This window comes from Triticum aestivum, chromosome 2B (genome assembly GCF_018294505.1).
Source record: "Triticum aestivum cultivar Chinese Spring chromosome 2B, IWGSC CS RefSeq v2.1, whole genome shotgun sequence".
NCBI lineage: Eukaryota > Viridiplantae > Streptophyta > Magnoliopsida > Poales > Poaceae > Triticum > Triticum aestivum.
The window spans coordinates 217,869,406-217,889,730 of record NC_057798.1 but is presented as its reverse complement, the minus strand read 5'-3'; the positions used below and the strand labels follow the sequence as shown (position 1 = coordinate 217,889,730).

The following is a 20,325-nucleotide window of genomic DNA, read 5'->3' as shown; positions in this document are numbered from 1 at the left end:
CGGTCGATGACCTGCTCGAGGGAGAAGACCTCCAAGTGAAGGATCGGATGCTCAATCCAATCCTGCCGGAACAGGTCTGGCACGGCCATGAACCAGAGAGTGAGCCTGTCGGCGAGGCTGGACAGGCTCCTCCTGTCATTGCCAGCGCCATCTCTCTTGGGGTAGCTCAGGGACAGAGACTTCGCGAGGGTCTTGCGGAAGTCCGATGGCAATTCGCTCCTCCGGCGCAGCTCGCCGGCCTGATTGACCTTCGTGTAGTTGTACACCCGCGGTATGCCATCGTCGGGATGGTAGCCCCAGAGGCGTGGCGGGCTCATGTGCTGCCGGAACGACGGGAGGGGCGGGTGTGCCACTCCGCCGGCTGCTGCGTCCACGCCGGTTATCTGTCCCAGCATTGTGTCGAGGCGGTTAATCGACATAGTCGTCGGTGTTAGAAGGGAGAGAGGGAGATTTGGTGGAATAGTTCGTTGTATTGCTTGAGCCTCGTGGGCATATATATAGGAGTACAATCATCTACTTGGAGTACAAGACAAGCCAGAACAAATCCTAGTCTATCTCGTCTTTACTAATAAACACTATACTCAACATCCCCTCACAGTTACAACGGTAGCTACGCAGACGGTGAGACTGGAGAAGAATCCGAAGGCAAGCCAGCGGACACCCCCCCCCCCCCACACACACACACACACACACAGTTGGAAGGTCGACGCATCGCGGAGTCGTGGCTGGAGTGAAAACCGACGAGGTTGCTCAAACAAGGCGGTAGCCCTTTATGCCGTTTGTCGAGGTAGCCGAGAGCATATGGTGGTGGAGCCGTGGTCGAGGTAGCCGTGCGACGAATGTCGTGGTCGATGTCGAGTCGGGGTGGCCGGTGTCGAGGAAGTCGCCGTGGAGCCGCGGGCGCAAGGAGGCGCCGAGTTAGTCATGGACGCAGTGGTGTCGAAGTAGAGGTGCGCCGGGAAGAAGATGTTGTTGACGACGCGTCGCGTCGGGCTTGCCAAGCCCGGGGACACATCATGGACGAAGGCACACACCGGTGTTGCCAGCACCGGGCATGCGTAGACGGACGAAGACGAAGTTGACGAAGCGTCGACCAGGCTTGCCAGGCCCGGGGACACATCGTGGATGAAGGCACGCATCGGTGTTGCCAGCACCGGGCATGCGTAGACGAGGGACCTGCACGAGCTGTACGCCATGTCGGAGAAGTCGGAGGGGCCAGCAGAGAAGAACTCGACGACGATTGCGGCGTCCATCGGCGCGGGGCCGATGTCACCAACGGTGGTCGGAGTAGACGAAGTGGTCGGGGTAGATGACGGCGACGCTGGCGACGGGCTGGTGCTTGGACGAAGACGAAGGGGGTGGACGGGCGGCGACGGCGGCCAAAGAAGAGCGGCGGCGGCGGCTAGGTTAGGAGTGCGGCGGCGGTGCTCGAATTAGGCGAAGAACCCTGACAGCGTGACGAAGATCGGCACGGACGGTGGTGTTCCCGCGCCAAGGGAGACGGCGCGGCGCATACCACGGGAGATCGACGCGCGGTGACGGCGGAGTGGACCGCGGGCCGCGGCGCTACAGCCCAAAGGGGCGACGCAGCGGCGGCAGGCGGGTCGGGGCGACGGCGGAGACCGCGGGCCGCGACGCTGCGGCCCGAAGGGGCGACGCAACGGCAGTTCGCGAGTCGGTGCAACCGCAGGGACGGCCTCGGGACGGCGGCGTGGACCGCGTGCCATGCTCGCTACGGCCCGACGGGGCGACGCAGCGGCGGCGCGAGGGTCGATGCAGCCACGAGACGGCCTAGAGCGGACGCCTTCGGGGCAGCGGGGGACCGCGGGCCGCGGCACTATGGCCCAAAGGGGCGACGCAGCGGTGACGCAGGTCGGTGCAGCCGGGAGAAGAACCACGGGGCGGCGGCCCGACGGGGCGAAGGAGCGGCAGCCCGATGCTCGATCGGTGGAGAGGCGCGCTGAACTAGGGGACGATCTTCACGGGACCTGCGGAGGCGCGCGTAACCGACGGGCCAGGTCGGTCGCGCGGCGTAGATGAGGCGGATCGCGGCGGCGAGCGGGTGATCAAGCCGATCGCGCGCGAGGTCGGGGACGCCGCTCGGTGGAGACGTGGTGGCGGCGGAGTCCGAGATGAAGCCGGCAGCCACAGGTGGCAGGGCGGCTATGATTGGCCGCCGCATGGCGCGAGGCCGCCGGGTCGGGGTGATGCAGGAGTCCCGGTCGGAGCAGGGCGATCACGGCCGGCGTAGATCGACGGGCGGGCCGTCACGCGAACGGCGACGGTGAAGGGCCGCCGCATGACGCGAGGCCGGCGGGTTGGGGCGACCGGCGGGCCGACGCGCGGACGACGCGCGAGGCCGCCGGGTCGGTGAAGAAGCCGGCCAATCGCGCCGGTGTTGGAGTAGAGGCGCACGGGGTCGAGGGCGGCGGTGGGCGACGCAAACCGGATCACATAGACCGGAAAACCAAAAAGTAGTCGTCGATCAAGGCGACCGGCGAGAGAGAGAAATCCGGATCAAAGGATCGGGAAAAAAACTCTCTAGGGCAGCCGACCAACACGGCCGGCGGACGAACCCTAGGTACGGGCGGCGCGGCCCCCGGCGGCGGTCATGGAGGCTGACCGCCCTGGGGGCGGCGCGCGGGTGCGGAAGCGGCGGCGGCTAGGGTTTAGGATCAACTTGCGATAGATACCATGTTAGAAGGGAGAGAGAAAGATTTGGTGGAATAGTTTGTTGTATTGCTTGAGCCTCATGGGCATATATATAGGAGTACAATCATCTACTTAGAGTACAAGACAAGCCAGAACAAATCCTAATCTATCTCGTCTTTCCTAATAAACATTATACTCAACAGTCGGGAAGAAGAGGCACACCCGGAAGTTGCACGCCTTCTTTCCTGCCCCGTCGATGCGTTCCACGCTCCCTCGGCCGACAGTGTCTTCCCGCTAAGCCTGGAGCGCGCCGCGGGTGCTCCGCATCGTGCCGATCACCGCTCGGATTGTCAGTGTCAGCTTCTTCGAGTACCGTAGCACGAGCAGTATGTTGTTGTCGGCCGTTACAGGCGACTGGAAGCTGCTCCGGCCGGAGTTCTTGGCCCAGTCCCACGGGTCAACGCCGCCGGTGCTGCGCTTCGGCAGGACAGCGCTCCCGACCATGCACAGCACTCGCTCGCCGTCGTCATCCCCATTGCTCTCCGCACTCTCCGTGTACACGCCTTCTTATATAATCTTGAGCCTGGTGCTGCCTGCCGAAAGGTTGAACTCCGGCGACACGGCCGACATGCCTGGCCCGAACTCCGGCGCGGCAGTCTTCCAGGCAAGGGCAAGGACGAGGACGCCGCTGACATTGACGGCTGGCCTTGCACGGTGCACGGTGCTCCTCGTCATCGTCGACATGCGTGACAACGAATGTTGCGAGGGACAGGGGCTCAGGCAACTGGCGACTGCGAGCACCCATCTTTGGCGCGACAGGGGCTCAGGCAACCGGCGACTGCAAGCACCCATCTTTGGCGCGTCACGGCGTCGAACGGCAGGAGAGGCGCACGGCCGGCGTCCTGGCGCCAGTCGCCCTTCTCGAAGGATAGCTGGTGCCTCACTTGGTAGGGACGGTTGGCTTCGTAGGGCAGCTCGGCGGCGACGAGAGCACGGACTGGCAATGGCGATTGACGTCGGCAAAGCGGAGGTAGTCGTGCGCCTGGCGTGGTGGACCAAGGTATAGGGAGGAGGACGTGGTGCACAGATGCAGCAGGATCACAGCAAGAAACTGCGCATTTGAGGCCATATCGGTCGCCGTTCCTGATTGGGAAACAGATTTAATTCAAAATATCAGGAAAACAGCTTGGGGAACAGATTTAATTCAAAATATCAGGAAAACAGCTTGGGAAACAGATTTAATCCTGACGCTGCAAGAGAAGAAGAAGGAATCTGACAAATATCAGGAAAACAGCTTGGGAAACAGATTTCATTCAAAATGCACTATTTTTTTTTCGAAACGGAGGCAAAAGTTTTGCCTCATCGATTAATTAAGAAGAAAAGAATTGCCCAGTTAATTTATGGAAAACCGGGCGAAAACCAATACAAACTAAGCACGAACAAACTACTCCCACGACATGAAACCCCACAACCACACAGGCGGCCTGCCAAACTCTCCAAATACACAATATCCAGAAACCTCTTCACTGCTACTACGCCGAGTGACTCCCCACAAGAACACCTAGACACAAGACATCAAGCACCTCCCAACCCACAACGACAACCCAAACAAAGAGGACAAGCCGAGAGACCGAAGATCATCCATCAAGCAGCGATAGACACCTTGCTTTTGGCATCATTTTTGCCTTTGCCCAACTTTTTTTGTTTGCCCCTTATTGGTGTCCCCGTCAGGAGGCAAGCAATCGACCTGCCAAACCAGGTCTAGCAACCTCCACACTGGCTAGCAAATCACAAAGTTCCTTCGCGAAAAGAGCATTTGGATTTGGAGTAGGTGCCAACACAAGTGGCTCAATGGTCATGCCACTCACATGCATCACCTGCCCGATGGTTGCAGACGAGGGAAGGGCAGCAACATCTAAAACTCCGTGCTCCAAGACGCTGAGAGGTAGGTTGTCTGACCCCTGACAAGGATCCACAGGTGGTGGTGAGGGCACTAGGTCCACCTCCAAAGCCTGACAAAGCTCCACGGGGGGTGGTGAGGACACAGGGTCCACCTTCGAAGCCTGGAGAGAGTCCAACTTGAGCTGCTCCATCGACACAGGCAAAACATGTTCCCCACACAACACCTGCAACTCGGGCATGATCTGCAGCACCGGAGACACAACCTCAGTGGATGCCTCACCCACGGAGTTCGGCAACACAAGAGGCGTCGAACTAGACCCAACACGGGGCGAGAAGCTACCAAAGAGCTCCGCACCCGCCTGATCCATGAAGCCAACAGAAGACTCAACCACGGGAGCCTGTGCAAGAGGGAGCCTTTGCAGAGCAGCCTCTGCACGCTCCAGAAAGCTCCCAATACGCACCACCCAGCCTTGCAAGGAGTCAGCGACCTCGCGAAGCGGCTTAATTGCCTCCTCCATCTGTGAGGAAGTCATGCCATGAAGGTCAGATCCTAGTAGCTTTGTGTGCACCCCAAGAGCAGGCTGGAGCGTCACATCTATCGGGACAGAAGCCGAAGCAACCGACGAGTAAGGCGAGGAATCACGCCGAAGAGTCTTCATGTTGGACGGGGCCTCGTGTATCTCTGATGCCTATGAAGGCGCAACAATCGTAGCCCAAGAATGAGCCAGCGGTCGAGTAGAACTTGCAGAAGGCTGCGGATGCACCAGCTTGCAGCCATCCCGTGCACGGTGTCCCGAGCGAAAGCATCTGTTGCACCGAATTGGATCCCTGCACTCCGCTGCTCGATGACCTTTTCCGAAGCAACGGAAACATCTATTCCAGAGCCACGCGGGCGGCCGGGGACGCTGTTGAGGCATGAAAACCGAAGGTGACCGAGGTGCCTGCCGCGCACGGCGGGACTGGACAAGCTTCCAGCCTGCAGTGTCCTCCACGAGCCCCACGCATGCCGCATCCGGCCCGACGAGGAAGTCTGCGTCTGCGTCTGCATCAGAAACCATGGGGCTGGAGCTCAACGGGGCATCAGGCGGCCGGCAGCCGTCCAGGCAGGGCAGCGCTGTCGGTGACCCGTCAAAGGTCTCCGGCACCTCCACGACAACGTCTTCAGAACACAAATGTGGCTCCGGCGGCGGGGACACAGGCCCCCGACCCAGATCAGGCCGGGGCGGTTGGGAGCTTGGTGACGAGCAGAGGAGGCCGGAGGGCGCCGCCGGCCGGCCGGAGGAGGCGCCGACAATGAGGACGGGGACGGTTGGCAGAGGAGGCAGACTGGCCGGCCCCGAGGGCGTGCACGGGAGCTTGCGCGAGGCGGCGAAGCATCCTTGAACGGTTGATCGGCCTTGCGGGCGGCGAGGGAGGCCGCAGCGAGCTTGATGGCCGGAGTCGGAGAGGACGCCGAAGACGGCACGGCCGCCGTGAGCGTTGGGCCGTCACGAGCGCCGGAGCAGACAGCCACGCAGCCGTCGCGGGGGGCGGACCTTCGAGGGGCAGAAGAGAGAGGGCGCCGTGGTGGTTCCGGATCTGGTCCCGGCGGCAGCAGAGGGCGCCGGAGGAAGGAGATCGGGCGGCGCCGCCGGGGACGCTCACCCGATGCGGGAGCCCATGAGCGGCAGCCTGCTTTGTTTTCTTAACGATTGCTCGGATAACTCGCCGAAGAAATAGAACAGAAATGCTGGAGATGGCTTGGTTACTGACCTCAATTAAGATAGGAACTTGTGGCTGCTCCCTTGGGGTTAGCCAACTAAACAGCAAGTTAACTTGATACTACTTGGTCTACGGACCTGACCCCAACCTGGAATGCAGTATAGTATTTCTGAAGAAAAGATACGGTGATGATCCGATCCTGATCGTGATGCCAGGATTGGAGATGCCACATGCTCCACAGCCTCGAAGTCAACAGCAAACAAGATTCTAAACGAGAAAATCCCATGTGCAGTTCAGGTTGTGAAGGAATATCACATAATTCAAAGTAAGTAGCAGGGATCAAGAGGGCGGAGAGTGTGAAAACATGCCAAATTGAAAATGACAACCGCAGCCCGCATGATCCTCATGTTAAACTGTTCCACCACTATCACCGAGTCAAATCTGCATGTTTATTTCAAGAACTGAACTTTCGGTGAAAGTTCTTCAGCCAAGAAACCTTACAACAACGTGCAAAGTAAAATCAATCTGATTGGTGCTGAAATAGACATGAGCAGAAAACAACCGAGTGTGAATTCACAGAAATGGACACAGGGGAAGTCTTATGCATTAACAGTAGTGGTCATGGGTTACAATCAGGAAGCCAGATAACATGCTTATGTAGTCCAGCAATGTACAGCAGAATGAGGATATCATGAACAGATACATCAATCTATACTGAAATTCCATCAGTACAGTGGTTTAGCAGAAATACTAGGCAGCCTAAGATTTACCAGATAAAGAATGAAGTGACTTACTACCGGCATACATCTGATGCAAGAGAGAGCAAAACATGCTCACACAAACTAACCCTTTGTTTAGATTCTTCTATTGAGCTAATAAAACCTAACTGCAATTAGGGATTTTTGTGATGGTTAGATACCAACGTCCTCTGTATGATAAATCTTATGCAAGTGGAAACATTGATCATTTTAAAGGAAATGATAGACAATCGACATGTTTAGCCACAGAAATGCAAGCTAACTCTTTCAGTGAAGAAAGCTTTACAGTGGCAAGCAAGGTAAAAGCAACCTGAGATAAGCACAAAACAAATCAATTGTGCAGTACACTAGTGAAATAGACATGACCAGAAACTGCGGTGCTGAATCAAAACACTGCAGCAAGCATCCATCCACGATAGTAGTTGATTAGGACATGTAAGACAACAGTATGCTTTTGATTTTTGACATATTCACATTCAAGATATGATCATTCATACTGTGTGCAGGTTGAACGCTTGCTACTGCATGCCACTATTAGCCTAAAAGTTGCTTATAATTGTTGTAGCACTGCATGTGTTATAGTTGACGAATATAGAGTACCCAAAAAAACCTCATATATTCAAAGTGATAGATTGCTAGGGATGGCACATGATTACATGACATAACTCTTGCACAGTACAGTGTTGGGAGTGTGAAAATATGCCAAACTGAATGGCAACTGCAGAAGCTCATGTTCCAGTTTTCCACCACTATCGCGGAGTCAAATCTGAATCTTATATCTAAAACTGAACTTTCAGTGAAGTTTCACCCTCAAGAAAGCTTCACATGTCATGAACAGATATATCATGCTCTAAATTCAAACTCCATCGTTAAAGTGACAGGCTACCCACATACATCTGATATTATCCATGGTTTTTCTGTGAACAGAGAGCACAACATGCTGACACATACTTCCCTTTGTATAGATTCTTCTACTGAACTAATAAAACCTAACTGCAATTAGACATTTCAAAGTCAAATTTCGTAAAGTTTGACCAAGTGTCCAAGTGATAGAGGAAAATATCAACATCAATAATACCAAACAAATACAATTAAAAAAATAATGATACTGTATTTATTTGGTGTTGTAGATGTAAATATTTTTCTCAAGAAACCTGGTCAAACTTTAGAATGCTTGACTTTTGAACAAAAAACTGTATGCACTATAATTTGGAACAGAGGAAGTACCTCAGATAGAAAAAACCATGACCTTGACATGCTCTTTCTCGCTGAACATTCTAGGCTTCTAGCTAGCAAGGTGCATAGCAATTATGTGATGCATGCAATAGTCGTGGAAAGAAAGAAATAGAGAAATAAGATGTTATTCTTTCGAAATCAATTGATTTATTATCATCCAGACAGTATAGGACATAAAGGCTGATTCCCATTATAATGTCTTGGCTATCTCAATGGGACATTGGTATTTGCCACCTAACTCATGTGGCATTTGTCACCTAAATATTCTCATGACACAACGGTAGAAAACTAAACTAGTATATATGAGGGGAAGAATTCAGATATTCCTCAAATCCCAGACTTGATGGTCTTACAAAGTTACAGATCAACAACAAACAACAGAATAACCATCACCTTAGTTCTGCCGATAGGCAATATAATTGGCCAAGTACAATAGCGGTGCTGCCTTCTCTTTATCAAAATCAGCAAGTTGCTCCTTTGCATCAGAAAGCAACTTCTCCGCAAATTCCCGTGACTTCTCCAACCCTAGTAACTTGGGGTATGTCGTTTTGTCACTCGCCAAGTCCTTCCCAGCTGTCTTCCCTAGCTCCTCTGATGACTTGGTCACATCAAGAATGTCATCAACCACCTGGAACAGCAACCCAATTGATCTCGCGTACTTGCGCAACCGCTCAATCTGCTCTTCTGAGCCACCCCCGATGATTGCTCCAATAACCACTGAGGCCTCAAGCAAGGCAGCAGTCTTGTGCAGATGGATGTACTCAAGGCGGTCAAGTGGTACAGTCTCAGTTGAGCCAGTCATCTCCAGATCAACAACCTGAGAAAAAGTTGACGCCCATTTTTCAGCAAGTTATGTGGCACGATCTATGTTGAGGATAGTTTCAATTTCTAATCCAACTGTACGGAGATACCTATGCAAATCATAATTCTTAAAAAGGCATTCGATTCACAGAATTAGCACATTCCCAAACTGTACTTTTTTCGGTGACGAAATCGAATAGAATCTGCTGACCTGGCCGGCGACGAGGCCCTCTGATCCGATGCAGCGCGCGAGCTCACCAATGGCCCGGACGACGCGGGCGGTGTGCTTGGCGGGGTCGACATCCGGAGGGTAGGAGTCGACGCTGGCCATGTGCTGGAAGGCGAGCGCGAGCAGGGCGTCGCCGGCGAGCACGGCGATGGGCTCGCCGTACATGACGTGGCAGGTGGGCTTGCCGCGGCGGAGGTTGTCGTCGTCCATGCAGGGGAGGTCGTCGTGCACGAGCGACATGGTGTGCACCATCTCGACCGCGGCGGCGGGGGCCATCGCCCAGGCCTCGCGGCCGCCGGACACGACGCAGGCGGCCAGGCAGAGGGCCGGGCGCACGCGCTTGCCCCCGGCCAGCAGCGCGTAGCGCATCGCTTCGTGGAGCGCCGCGGGGGGCTCGCCGGCCGGGACGGCCGCGTCCAGGGCGCTGTTCACGGCCACCGCCCGCTCCCCCATGTAGGAGTTGAAGTCGAACCCGGTGGCCGCGGGCGCGGTCGCCGCGGCGACGATGGCGGAGAAGCGGCGCCGGTGGAAGGAGACCCCGGCTGCGGCGGCGGCGGCGGGCGCGGCGACGGGGAGGAGCGGGGTGGTGAGGCGGACGCGCGAGGCGACCAGGGGGTGGAACGCTGCCATGGCTCGGGTTTTTTTAGTGCGGGATGGAGTGGGCGGGGAGGATGGAGATGGCCCCCGTGGGCTGCGAGACCTTCTCTTATCTGTAGAAGCAAAGAGGGGAAACTTCGGCACCGGGTGGGCAAATGGCGATGGTGGTAACGGCGAGGCGTGGAACGCTTTTATAAGGAAAAAAGAAAACGTGATGCGACGGTGCCAGAGCATGGTTTCTTTTCTTGCCATTCTTTTCTTGTTTGTCAACTCTCGATTTGCTAGTGATAAGGTCAAGCATTTGTCTAAATCTCCAAGCAACGTACAGTAGTAATCAATTAGCAATGCATACAAAATATCTGAAAGAAAAGGCGCATGCAAATGGAGCGATTTGGAATCTTGTATGAAATTTAATTTCGGAATGGCTGTATGGTAGGATGAGATCAAACGAAATATTATGGGAATATAGATACATTGTAGGGATTTTGGTGTCAAATGTTTATTTTTCTAATAATTTGGTGTGAAATGTTACATGAGAAACGGACTGTTTGTTGTTATTATAGAGAAACATTCATTCATTGACTTCTATTATACACTTCTCTTTCTTTTGAAATCCAAGTATCCTCGATTTCGACAATGGAACTGCTTCATGGCTCTACTTTTCCCTTTTGACATAGTAGTACCATGCTTGAATTTTGTTCCTCTTTTTAGCATGAATTTATTTTCTTTTTAGGAGAATTCAGTTCCTCATATATGCCTTTGGCAATCCAAAGAAATAAAACTCTACAAAAACATGACGTATATCAGATCGTTTGCCATATGGATACCTATTTTGTGGCATGTTGGTTTAATTATGAATACTTGCTTCATACGTGTCTATCATGCGAAGTTTCTTGAAATAGCACAGACTATTTTCCCAAATATGTTTCACCAAAAATGCCATTTGGTAACATTAATTAGAATAGTTTTCGTGTTGCTTCTTATCTCAAACATGAAAATGTTTTAAAGCTACGTAACCCTAATTTTGTGACACAAACACAAGGTCAACTTGGATAAAAGGGGAGCAATGGACGTGTTCTAGAACGATAATCCATATGAATCCAAGACTTTTGGATTGTAAGAAAAAGGCGTAAGAATAGAACTGTTAAAGGCGAAACAAAGGGACCTCTCCCAGCTTGTCCATGTCGGATGAGGGGAGACCGAAAACGTATTCGTGCTAATGACCAGGCGAAGGATTTGCACGACCTTCTTTTATCTATAGAAGCCAAGAGGGAGAACTTTTGCACCGGGCAGCAATGATGGTAACGGTGAAACATTAAGCATTTTGTAGAATGTGATACACTCTACCAAGGCATGTTTTTTTTCTTCCTCATTTTCCTTATTTGTCATTTCTTGATTTGCACATAATAACGTCAACCATTTGCCTAAATCTCCAAGTGAATTGCACATAATGATGTCAATGGATTGCCAACATCTCCAAGAAAAAATAGTTAGTATTTACTCATGCATATAGAAATTCCTCGCAAAAAAATGTGTATGCAAATGGAACGACTTGGAATCTTAAATGAAATTTGATTTGAATGGTCATACCATTGTAGGATGAAATCAGATGAAATATTAAAGGAATTTTTTTCAAGCAATTTAGTGTGAATTGTCACTCCCTCCAATCCATATTACTCTTCACTCAAATGGATGTATCTAGAAGTATTTTAGTGCTAGATACATCCGTTTGAACGACAACTAAAATGGATCGGAGGGAGTACATTCAAAATGAACGTTTTGATGTCCTATGATATGTTTATTTTATTTTTGTTCTAATAGAAATATATGTTTACTCTATTATATATGATAGGCTATTTTCTCAAAAAAAAGTCCAGCTGTTCTCAGTTTCAACAAGGGAGCTACTCCATCGTTCAACTGATTTTCTTTCCTTTTGACATAGTTATACTATGACTAAATTTGATTCCTCTTATGTCTTTGGTGATCCAACGAAAGTACCTCGACAAAAGGGAAAATATCAGGTGCTACCAGCACTTAGATGATACCGTGATACGGACTCCTAGACTGTTGGATCTCAAATCCGACGGCTCCTTGAAAGCTATTGTACCTACCCGAAATTTTGAGACTCTCGGATGACTTTTTTGCAAAATATTCAAGATCTCTCGAGAGCCGTCACATCAGAGATCCAATGGCCCCTTGAAGCTCGTATCACGGTATCACCTCACGCCCAGTATCACCTGATATCTTCCTCTCGACAAAAAATGTGTTGTATGTGGGATCTTTCCACTACCTGAATAGCAAACTTATGACATTTTGATTTAGTTATGAATGCATAATTTTAATAAAAGTGTAACGCATACTTGTTATTTATCCAAATATTCTATATTTTGTAAATAGGCGCAACCATAAATGCCATTAATTGTTTTTTAATATCTCATTTTCTTCTATAGGATAAGCTTTTTTATACACCTTTCTCTCTTCAAAACCCCAAGTATTCTCAATCTTGACAATTGAGTTGCTTCATGGTTCTACTTTCCCCTTTTGACATAGTTGTACCTTGCCTAAATTTAGTTCCTCTTTTTAGCACGGACGAATTCAATTCCTTCTATATGCCTTTTGCGATACAAAGAAGTAAACCCCACAAACACGTGATGCATATTTGATCTTTTTGTCATCTCGATATCTATTTTGTGTGTTGTTGGTTTCATTATGTATACTTGCTCCATACGTCAGCCATGCAAAGTTTCTTGAAATAGCACAAAATAACCAAAATATGTTTCTCCTAAAATGTCATTTGTTGATATTAATTGGAATAGTTTTTGTGTTTCTTCTTATCTTAAACATGAAAATGTTTAAAAACTACGTTACCCTAATTTTGCGACATAAACACAAGGTCAACTTGGATAAAAGGAAACAATAAACGTGTTCTAGAATGGAGAACCATATGAATCCAACACCTTTTGACTGTAAGAAAAAGGGGTAAGAACAAAACGTTAATGGTGAAACAGAGGGACCCCTCCTAACTTGTCCATGTTAGATGAGGGGACAAAAAACATATTGGTGCTAATGATCAGGCGGAGGATGGAGAGCCCCCCCCCCCCCATGTGTTGCACGGCCTTCTTTTATCTATAGAAGCCAAGAGGGAAAACTTTTGCACTGGGCGGCAATGGTGGTAATAGTGAAACATTAAGAATTTTGTAGAATGTGATACACCATACCAGGGCATGTTTTTTCTTCCTCATTTTCCCTTGTTTGGCATCTCTTCATTTGCACACAATAATGTTAACCATATGCCTAAATCTCCAAGTAAATTGCACATAATGATATCACTTGATTGCCAAAATCTCCAAGAAAAATAGTTAGTCTTTACTAATGCATATAGAAATTCCTCGAAAAATGTGTATGCAAATGGAGCGACTTGGAATCTTCTATGAATTTTTATTTTGGAATGGTTGTATCATTGTAGGATGAAATTAGATGAAATATTAAGGGAATTGTTTTTACAAGCAATTTGATGTGAATTGTTACATGCAAAATGAATGGATTGATGTCCTATGGTATGCTTGTTTTATTTTTGTTCTAGAAATAGGAAGATATGCTTAATTTATTATATATAATAGGCTGCTTTTTCCAAAGGAAAAATGTCTAAGTGTTCTCAGTTTCAACAAAGGAGCCCCTCCATAATTCAACTGATTTTCTTTTCTTTTGACATAGTTATACTAGGACTAAATTTAATTCCTCTTATATGTCATTGGTGATTCAACAAGAATATCTCGAAAAAAATGTGTTGTATATGAGATCTTTCCACCACCTAAATAGCAAACTTATGGCATGTTAATTTTGGTTATGAATGCATAACTTCAATAGAAGTCTAATGCATACTTGTTATTTGTAAATATTCAATATTTTTGAAGATACGCGCTGCCATAAATGTCATTAATTGACTTTTTTGAAATATCTATTTATTTTCTTATATAGTATATGCCTTTTTATACACTTTTCTTACTTCCCAAGTCTAAGTATTCTCAATTTTTACAATAGAACTGCTTCATGGTTCTACTTTCCCCTTTCAACATAGTTGTACCATGCTTGAATTTAGTTCCTTTTTTAGCACGATTTAATTTCTTTTTAGGAAGAATTCAGTTCCTCATATATGAATTTGGTGATCCAAAGAAATAAATCCACAAACACGTAACGTATATTTGATCTTTTTATCATCTTGATATCTATTTTGTGTATTGTTGGTTTCATTATGAATACGTGCTTCATACATTTTTGTCATGCAAAGTTTCTTGAAATAGCACAAAATAACTAAAATATGTTTCGCCTAAAATGTCATTTGTTGATATTAATTGGAATAGTTTTTGTTGCTTATTATCTCAAACATGAAAAATGTTTTAAAACTATGTTCCCTAATTTTGAGACATAAACACAAGGTCAACTTGGATAAAAGGGGAACAATGGACGCGTTCTAGAACGACAATCCATATGAATCCAAGACTTTTGGATTGTAATAAAAAGGCATGAGAATAAAAATCGTTAAAGGCGAAACAAAGGGACCCCTCCCAGCTTGTCCATGTCGGGTGCTGGGAGACAGTAAACATATTGGTGCTAATCATCGGCGGAGGATGGATATCACTCCCCCCCCCCCCCCCAATGCATTGCATGACCTTCTTTTATCTACATAAGCCAAGAGGGAAAACTTTTGCACTGGGCGGCAATGGTGGTAACATTGAAATGTTAAGCATTTTGTAGAATGTGATACACCATACCATGGCATGTTTTTTCTTCTTCCTCATATTGCCTTGTTTATCATCTCTTGATTTGCACATAATAACATCAACCATTTGCCTAAATATCCAAGTAAAATGCACATAATGATGTCAATGGATAGCCAAAATCTCCAAGAAAAATAGTTAGTATTTACTAATGCATATAGAACTTCCTCACAAAAAATGTGTATGCAAATGGAGCAGATTTGGAATCTTATATGAAATTTCATTTTGGAATGGTTGCACCATTGTATGATGAGATCAGATGAAATATTAAGGGAATTATTTTTTTCAAGCAATTTGGTGTGAACTGTCACATGCAAAATGAATGGTTTGAGCGAACCAACCCGTGGTTGGATGGTTAGGAGGACTGTGGTATTCCCAGCCCACCAGAGTTATTCCAGGCCTTTCGATGATGTGCATTCAGTGATAGGAGACGTCTTGTCGACTACGAAGGAGTCCGTGGCGATTTCATCAATCTCAAGATGATGTGTCGACTCAGTCTCTCGAAGGTGCTCATAGGGGTAAGGTGTGCGTGCGTGCGTGCGTTCATAAGGGGTGGGTGTATGCTCGTGTATGTGAGCAACTTCGATTGTACTATGTTAAAAAAAGATTGGTTAGATGTCCTTTGATATGTTTGTTTTAATTTATTCTAGAAATAGAAATATACGTTTACTTTATTGTATATAATAGGCTATCTTTTCCAAAAAAAGTCTAAGTGTGCCCAGTTTCAACAAAGGAGAACCTCCGTAGTTCAATCGATTTTCTTTTCTTTTGACATAATTATACTAGGACTAAATTTAATTCCTCAGATATGTCTTTGGTGATCCAACAAGAATATCTCGACAAAAATGTGTTGTATGTGAGATCTTTCCACCACCCAAATAGCAAACTTATGACATGTTGATTTAGTTATGAATGCATAATTTCAATAAAAGTGTAATGCATACTTGTTATTTATCCAAATATTATATATTTTTTATAAACATGCGCTTCCATAAATACCATTAATTCATTTTTTTGAAATATCTATTTATTTCCTTCTATAGGATATGCTTTTTATACACTTTTCTTTCTTCAATTGTCCAAGTATTCTCAATTTTGACAATAGAGTTGCTTATGGTTCTACTTTCCCCTTTTGACATAGTTGTACCATGCTTGAAATCCTCTTTTTAGCATGAATTTAGTTCCTTTTTAGCGACTTGGAATCTTATATGAAATTTCATTTTGGAATGGTTGTACCACTATAAGATGAAATCAAATGAAATATTAAGGGAATTATTTTTCCAGACAATTTGGTGTGAATTTTTACATGCAAAATGAATGTTTGGTGTCCTATGATATGTTTGTTTTATTTCTATTCAATAAATAGAAAGATATGTTTACTTTATTCTATAGGGCAGGCGGCAGATTTTTCAGACGATTTAGTGTGAATTCTTACATGCAACTGTATCGTTATTAAATCTGATAATTTTGAAGTCATCGATGCCATGAAAAATATAGGACGCTCTGCCGGAATGGCGGCGGTAATTATTGATGATTGTTATTATATGGCTTGCAATATTTTTCACGATGGTTTCAAACATTGTACTAGGGAAGCAAATAAGGTTGCTCATGAGCTTACTAGGTTTGCTAGATTTTTTTTGACTAATGACTGGTTTGAGGAGCCCTTGAGTGAATATTGTACCCCTCCTCATAAATGATGCACTTGTTATTACAAATTTATAAAGCCTGGTGTTTTTCAAAAAAAAAACCATAGGACCTAAATGTTTTTTTAGAGTAAGGACCTAAATATTTTATCTCTTTATTTTTGTGTTCATTTTGAAAGTTTCAAATAATTATTGTTTCCATCATGTGCAATTTACTGTTTTAATATATTTTCGTACTGATTCTTAAATATGGATTATACTTCCTCCATTGTGAAATACAGTGTATTTTTTTTTCAAAAGTCGATATTTGTAATATTTCACACGAAAAAAAACATATTTGTATATTTGATCGCGTTCGTAGAGAAAAATATATACATACATGTTCCAAATAAACGTGCTGATGTTTTCTCGCGTGCTCTATGCGGCGTTGAGAACTTGAGATCGCTGCTGGCCCTGACTCTGAAGAGAGCACGTGGATGGAGAAGTCTCGTCAAATTCTTCCCGGTCTTACACGTGATTGGACCAGAGACCAGCACGCCGACGTCCCAAGCCATTGCTGCCAGCGTGCGAAGGGAGCAACCATGTCGTCGCATCACCAACAAGGCGTGCAGGGAGATCGAAGACGGCATGGTATAGGAAGTCATCCATCTACTCCAGTTTACTATTCTCTCACTAACTAGTTTAGTGATGTATCACGAGGGCGTCGATACGTTTTCTTCTCGTACGTGGCGGCTGCAACCCTAGCCGCCACCAGAGGCAGATCTTCCAACGCCGTTCTCCGGCGGCTTCCCTCCACCGGCGACCTCGGTCGTCGGTGGTGAGGGGTCGTCGGTGGTGAGGGGGGTCGCCGGATCCACGCGTGTGAATTGTTTTTACTCATTCGTAGTCTAGGTTTTTTAGGTTGTTCATCGTCTTTGCTTCGGCGGCGACGATGACGACGCTGAATAAATATTCTTCAGATCTTTTCCTGACGAGGCCATCGGTCCTATGGTTGGGGATGGATCTGGAAATCAGTCTGTTCAAGCAAGGATGGCGTGGCGGCGGCGGTATCCTCGTGGTGGACCTGTGTTCTCTGGCTCCGTCGTTGCGACGACGTTTGCTCCAGCGTCGGCGTGGAGCTTGGGAGGTAGTCCAGAAGCGGATGCAGATTATGGTCTGCATCGACGACATCTGGAAGACGGAACGTGTGCTGGGTTCGTGGTTCGTGGATGGCAGGTATGGTTTCCTCCTTCGGCGTCTTAGTCGTGGTGGGGTGCCAGATCTGGAGTTCGATGGCGTGTCCAGAGTGTTGCCCCGGTCTGATTCGTTCAACGGCAATGGCTTCACTTTTGGTGAGCCACCTTGGAGGTCCGCAAAGCTGCATATCAGCGATGGAGCCGCGTCGAGCTCGGGTGAGGAGGTGATCCGTCATTCTTTTCTTCGGTGGCTGCTGTGATGGTGCCGGAGGCAGGTGACGGGCGTTAGTGTCAAGCTCAGAAATGTTCTGCTATCTTTTCAGTTTTGTCATGTCGGTTCTTACGTGACTTGTACTTTATTCTTTATAATATGAATGAGACACGTATTACCATGAAAAAAAACTAGTTTGATGATCTAAATGCTTTTATATTAATTTATAGATAGAGTACTAGTGAACCGCACGTGCTTTGCACCTCGAGGCACAAATTTAGTTCTGTACAAATCACTGTGGTTGGAAGAAAATAGTACTCCATCCTTCCCATATTGTTAGTACAGACACAAGCGCTTATATACACGCGCATACACTCATCCATATGAACGTACACACGCATACCCTACCCCTATGAGCACCTCCGATAGACTAAGCCGGCATATCAATCTTAAATTTACGAAGTCACCGTAGGCGCCTCGTCATCGACGGGAACGTCTCCTCCCACTAAAAGCGCATCGCCGGAAATCCTGAAATAAATCCAGAAATAATGCGAGCATTAGAATTTGAACCCTGGTGGATTGGGGATACCACTGTCCATCTATAACCAACTCAACCACAAGTTGATTCGCCCTTTCCATATTGTTTGGCGCATTAGTTTTAGCACGAGAATTAACGCACCAGTTGATCGTGAATTGAGCCATCATGGGAGGCATCCACGACTCAGGAAAAAAAAAGGGAGGAATGCACGATCTCTTTGACCACAATCTCCAGGAAATTAGCGATCCTTAGGTGTCCATAACTAATCAAGAGAGAAAATTGGCTGCATCCTCCTTGCATTTTGGGAATGCATGCAAAAGTTAAGACTCCTAATAAGCCTTCAAACATAAGACGCCTAATAAAATGGAAAGTAAGACTCAAAAGGCCTTCAAATATATTTCCGTTCTTTTTATTTCGCTCATTTTAGAACAAGATTTTAAAGCAACTCTAGCACACCCCTGTATACTCGCACAAACGGAAAAAAATCCGGCGACTATACGGGTTTGGTCCTTTTTTGGGCCAGACCAGAGCCCGTATAGTCGCCCGGCCCATAATTTCTTTACGGTGGCCCGCAAATCCCCCCCCCTCCCCCAACAGTATATCTACGGGTTTGCCGCCCGGATACATTTAGTTCGGCCACAGCAGAAATGACCCCTCAAACCCCTGCTTTCCCGGCCCTTGTACCGCGTTTAGAGTTCGCGAGTATAAGGGGTCTGCTAGAGTTGCTCTTATAGCGTAAAAGACCTCCTCCCTCTGACTGCAGCACAACACATAGCCTCCAACTCGCAAAGCTCGCACGGACCTAGTGACAGCGAGATCGTCCGCTTCGGTAGAGGCGCTTAAGAATTGGGGATATCGCGTCGGCGAGTGGCGTGGCATGGCTCGAATTGCTGTCTCTCATGGGGGTTGCAACCGTGGTAGCTCGACATTGGTGGTCCAAATCGAGTCATGCCCAATCAATTCGCTCTGAGGACCTTAGTGTTCTCCTCGTCTGTGGTGGGAGTCGGCGGTATGTCGCTGATGGCAGGATGGTGCGGAGGCGCGTGGAGGAGGCGGCGACACAAATGGTGCTGAGTGGTGTGGTAGGCTCGTTTTTGCCTCCAGCCAATAGCTGGGTCGCTCGGTGGCTGTGCAGAACTGCAGATCAGCTCTAGCAGCGGCGGTTGACCACAGGTGGTTTTGGTGGCACATTAGTGCAACTCAAATGGGTCGACCCAAAAGAACACAAAATATGTGCGCTTTTAGTATGTTTGGGTGGCACATATTTTGGTGTGAATTGTTACATGCAAAATGAATGTTTGGTGTCCTATGATATGTGCTTTTAGTACGTTTGCGCAAATTGGGTCGACCCAAACGATCCGGCAAACCGCCCAAAAAGATCCCTCAAACGGAACTCCAAAATCACAGCCTCTTGATGGCTCGACATTTTGTGATGTTTTCCTAGTGATTCTTGCTTGGTTTCATCAGATTTTTATTACTCTTCGGATATTTCAAATGCTAATCCCTCGAAAGAGAAGAAAATACATTTCCCCCAATGTTTGGCATGTAATATCAATTATGGAAGGAAACCAAGAGGGATTGCTACAAATCAAGCCAAATGGAGCAACTTCCATGAAGAGACCCAAGTCAACAGGCGCAGTAGAGCAAAAGACAGTGCTCCATACGACCGCAAACACTCATATGAGCCATCGTATGTACTACTATCAAGTCCACCATGTCCATACAAGCCACTTTCATGGAGGGGTCACAGGAGAAGAGAACTCTAGCCACTGCCGCACCATCCAGAACAGGAGAAGAGAGGTTCTGAGGAACCATCGAAGATCTTCTTAGTTTTGGTCCTTTCATCTCCATCATCATCATCACCCCTTTCACTACTGTAAGAGGAATTCCAGTTTGAAAGAACAATTGTAACTCTACTTAATCTCATTTGGAGATTAACACTATTTGAGTTACCCATTTCATTTTATTGTGGATCTTCCTGGTATTATCGATATGGTTTTCATGGGCTTTATCTCTGTTATGATTGATCCCCCTCTTATGATGTGTGAGTAATTTACCCTAGGTGTGGGAGATGTAGGTAAGTGGTAAGATTAATTTGTGCCTA

The 20,325-nt window shown here is 47.4% G+C and overlaps 2 protein-coding genes across 2 annotated transcripts; both read right to left on the bottom strand.

Annotated features, from left to right (window-relative positions):
• Positions 1-2,729: 2,729 nt before the first annotated feature.
• On the bottom strand, positions 2,730-5,609 carry LOC123044436 (uncharacterized). The gene is made up of 2 exons (XM_044467172.1): positions 4,521-5,609; positions 2,730-3,795 (listed from the first exon to the last, which is right to left on the bottom strand). Exons 1-2 carry the CDS (start codon positions 5,211-5,213, stop codon positions 3,751-3,753), a joined length of 738 nt encoding a protein of 245 aa, XP_044323107.1. The 5' UTR covers positions 5,214-5,609; the 3' UTR covers positions 2,730-3,750.
• Positions 5,610-8,376: 2,767 nt separating this feature from the next.
• LOC123044435 (geranylgeranyl pyrophosphate synthase, chloroplastic) lies at positions 8,377-10,029 on the bottom strand. Its single transcript, XM_044467171.1, has 2 exons — positions 9,262-10,029; positions 8,377-9,066 (listed from the first exon to the last, which is right to left on the bottom strand). Exons 1-2 carry the CDS (start codon positions 9,907-9,909, stop codon positions 8,644-8,646), a joined length of 1,071 nt encoding a protein of 356 aa, XP_044323106.1. The 5' UTR covers positions 9,910-10,029; the 3' UTR covers positions 8,377-8,643.
• Between the last annotated feature and the right edge of the window lie 10,296 nt (positions 10,030-20,325).

Excerpts from the sequence above, each read along its gene's own strand:
- LOC123044435 (XM_044467171.1), bottom strand. The coding sequence starts at position 9,909 with ATGGCAGCGTTCCACCCCCTGGTCGCCTCGCGCGTCCGCCTCACCACC. Across the intron at positions 9,067-9,261 it reads AGGGCCTCGTCGCCGGCCAG|GTTGTTGATCTGGAGATGAC; the intron begins GTCAGCAGATTC and ends ACTTTTTCTCAG.
- LOC123044436 (XM_044467172.1), bottom strand. The coding sequence starts at position 5,213 with ATGAAGACTCTTCGGCGTGATTCCTCGCCTTACTCGTCGGTTGCTTCG. Across the intron at positions 3,796-4,520 it reads CCATCGGGCAGGTGATGCAT|GAACGGCGACCGATATGGCC; the intron begins GTGAGTGGCATG and ends TTTCCCAATCAG.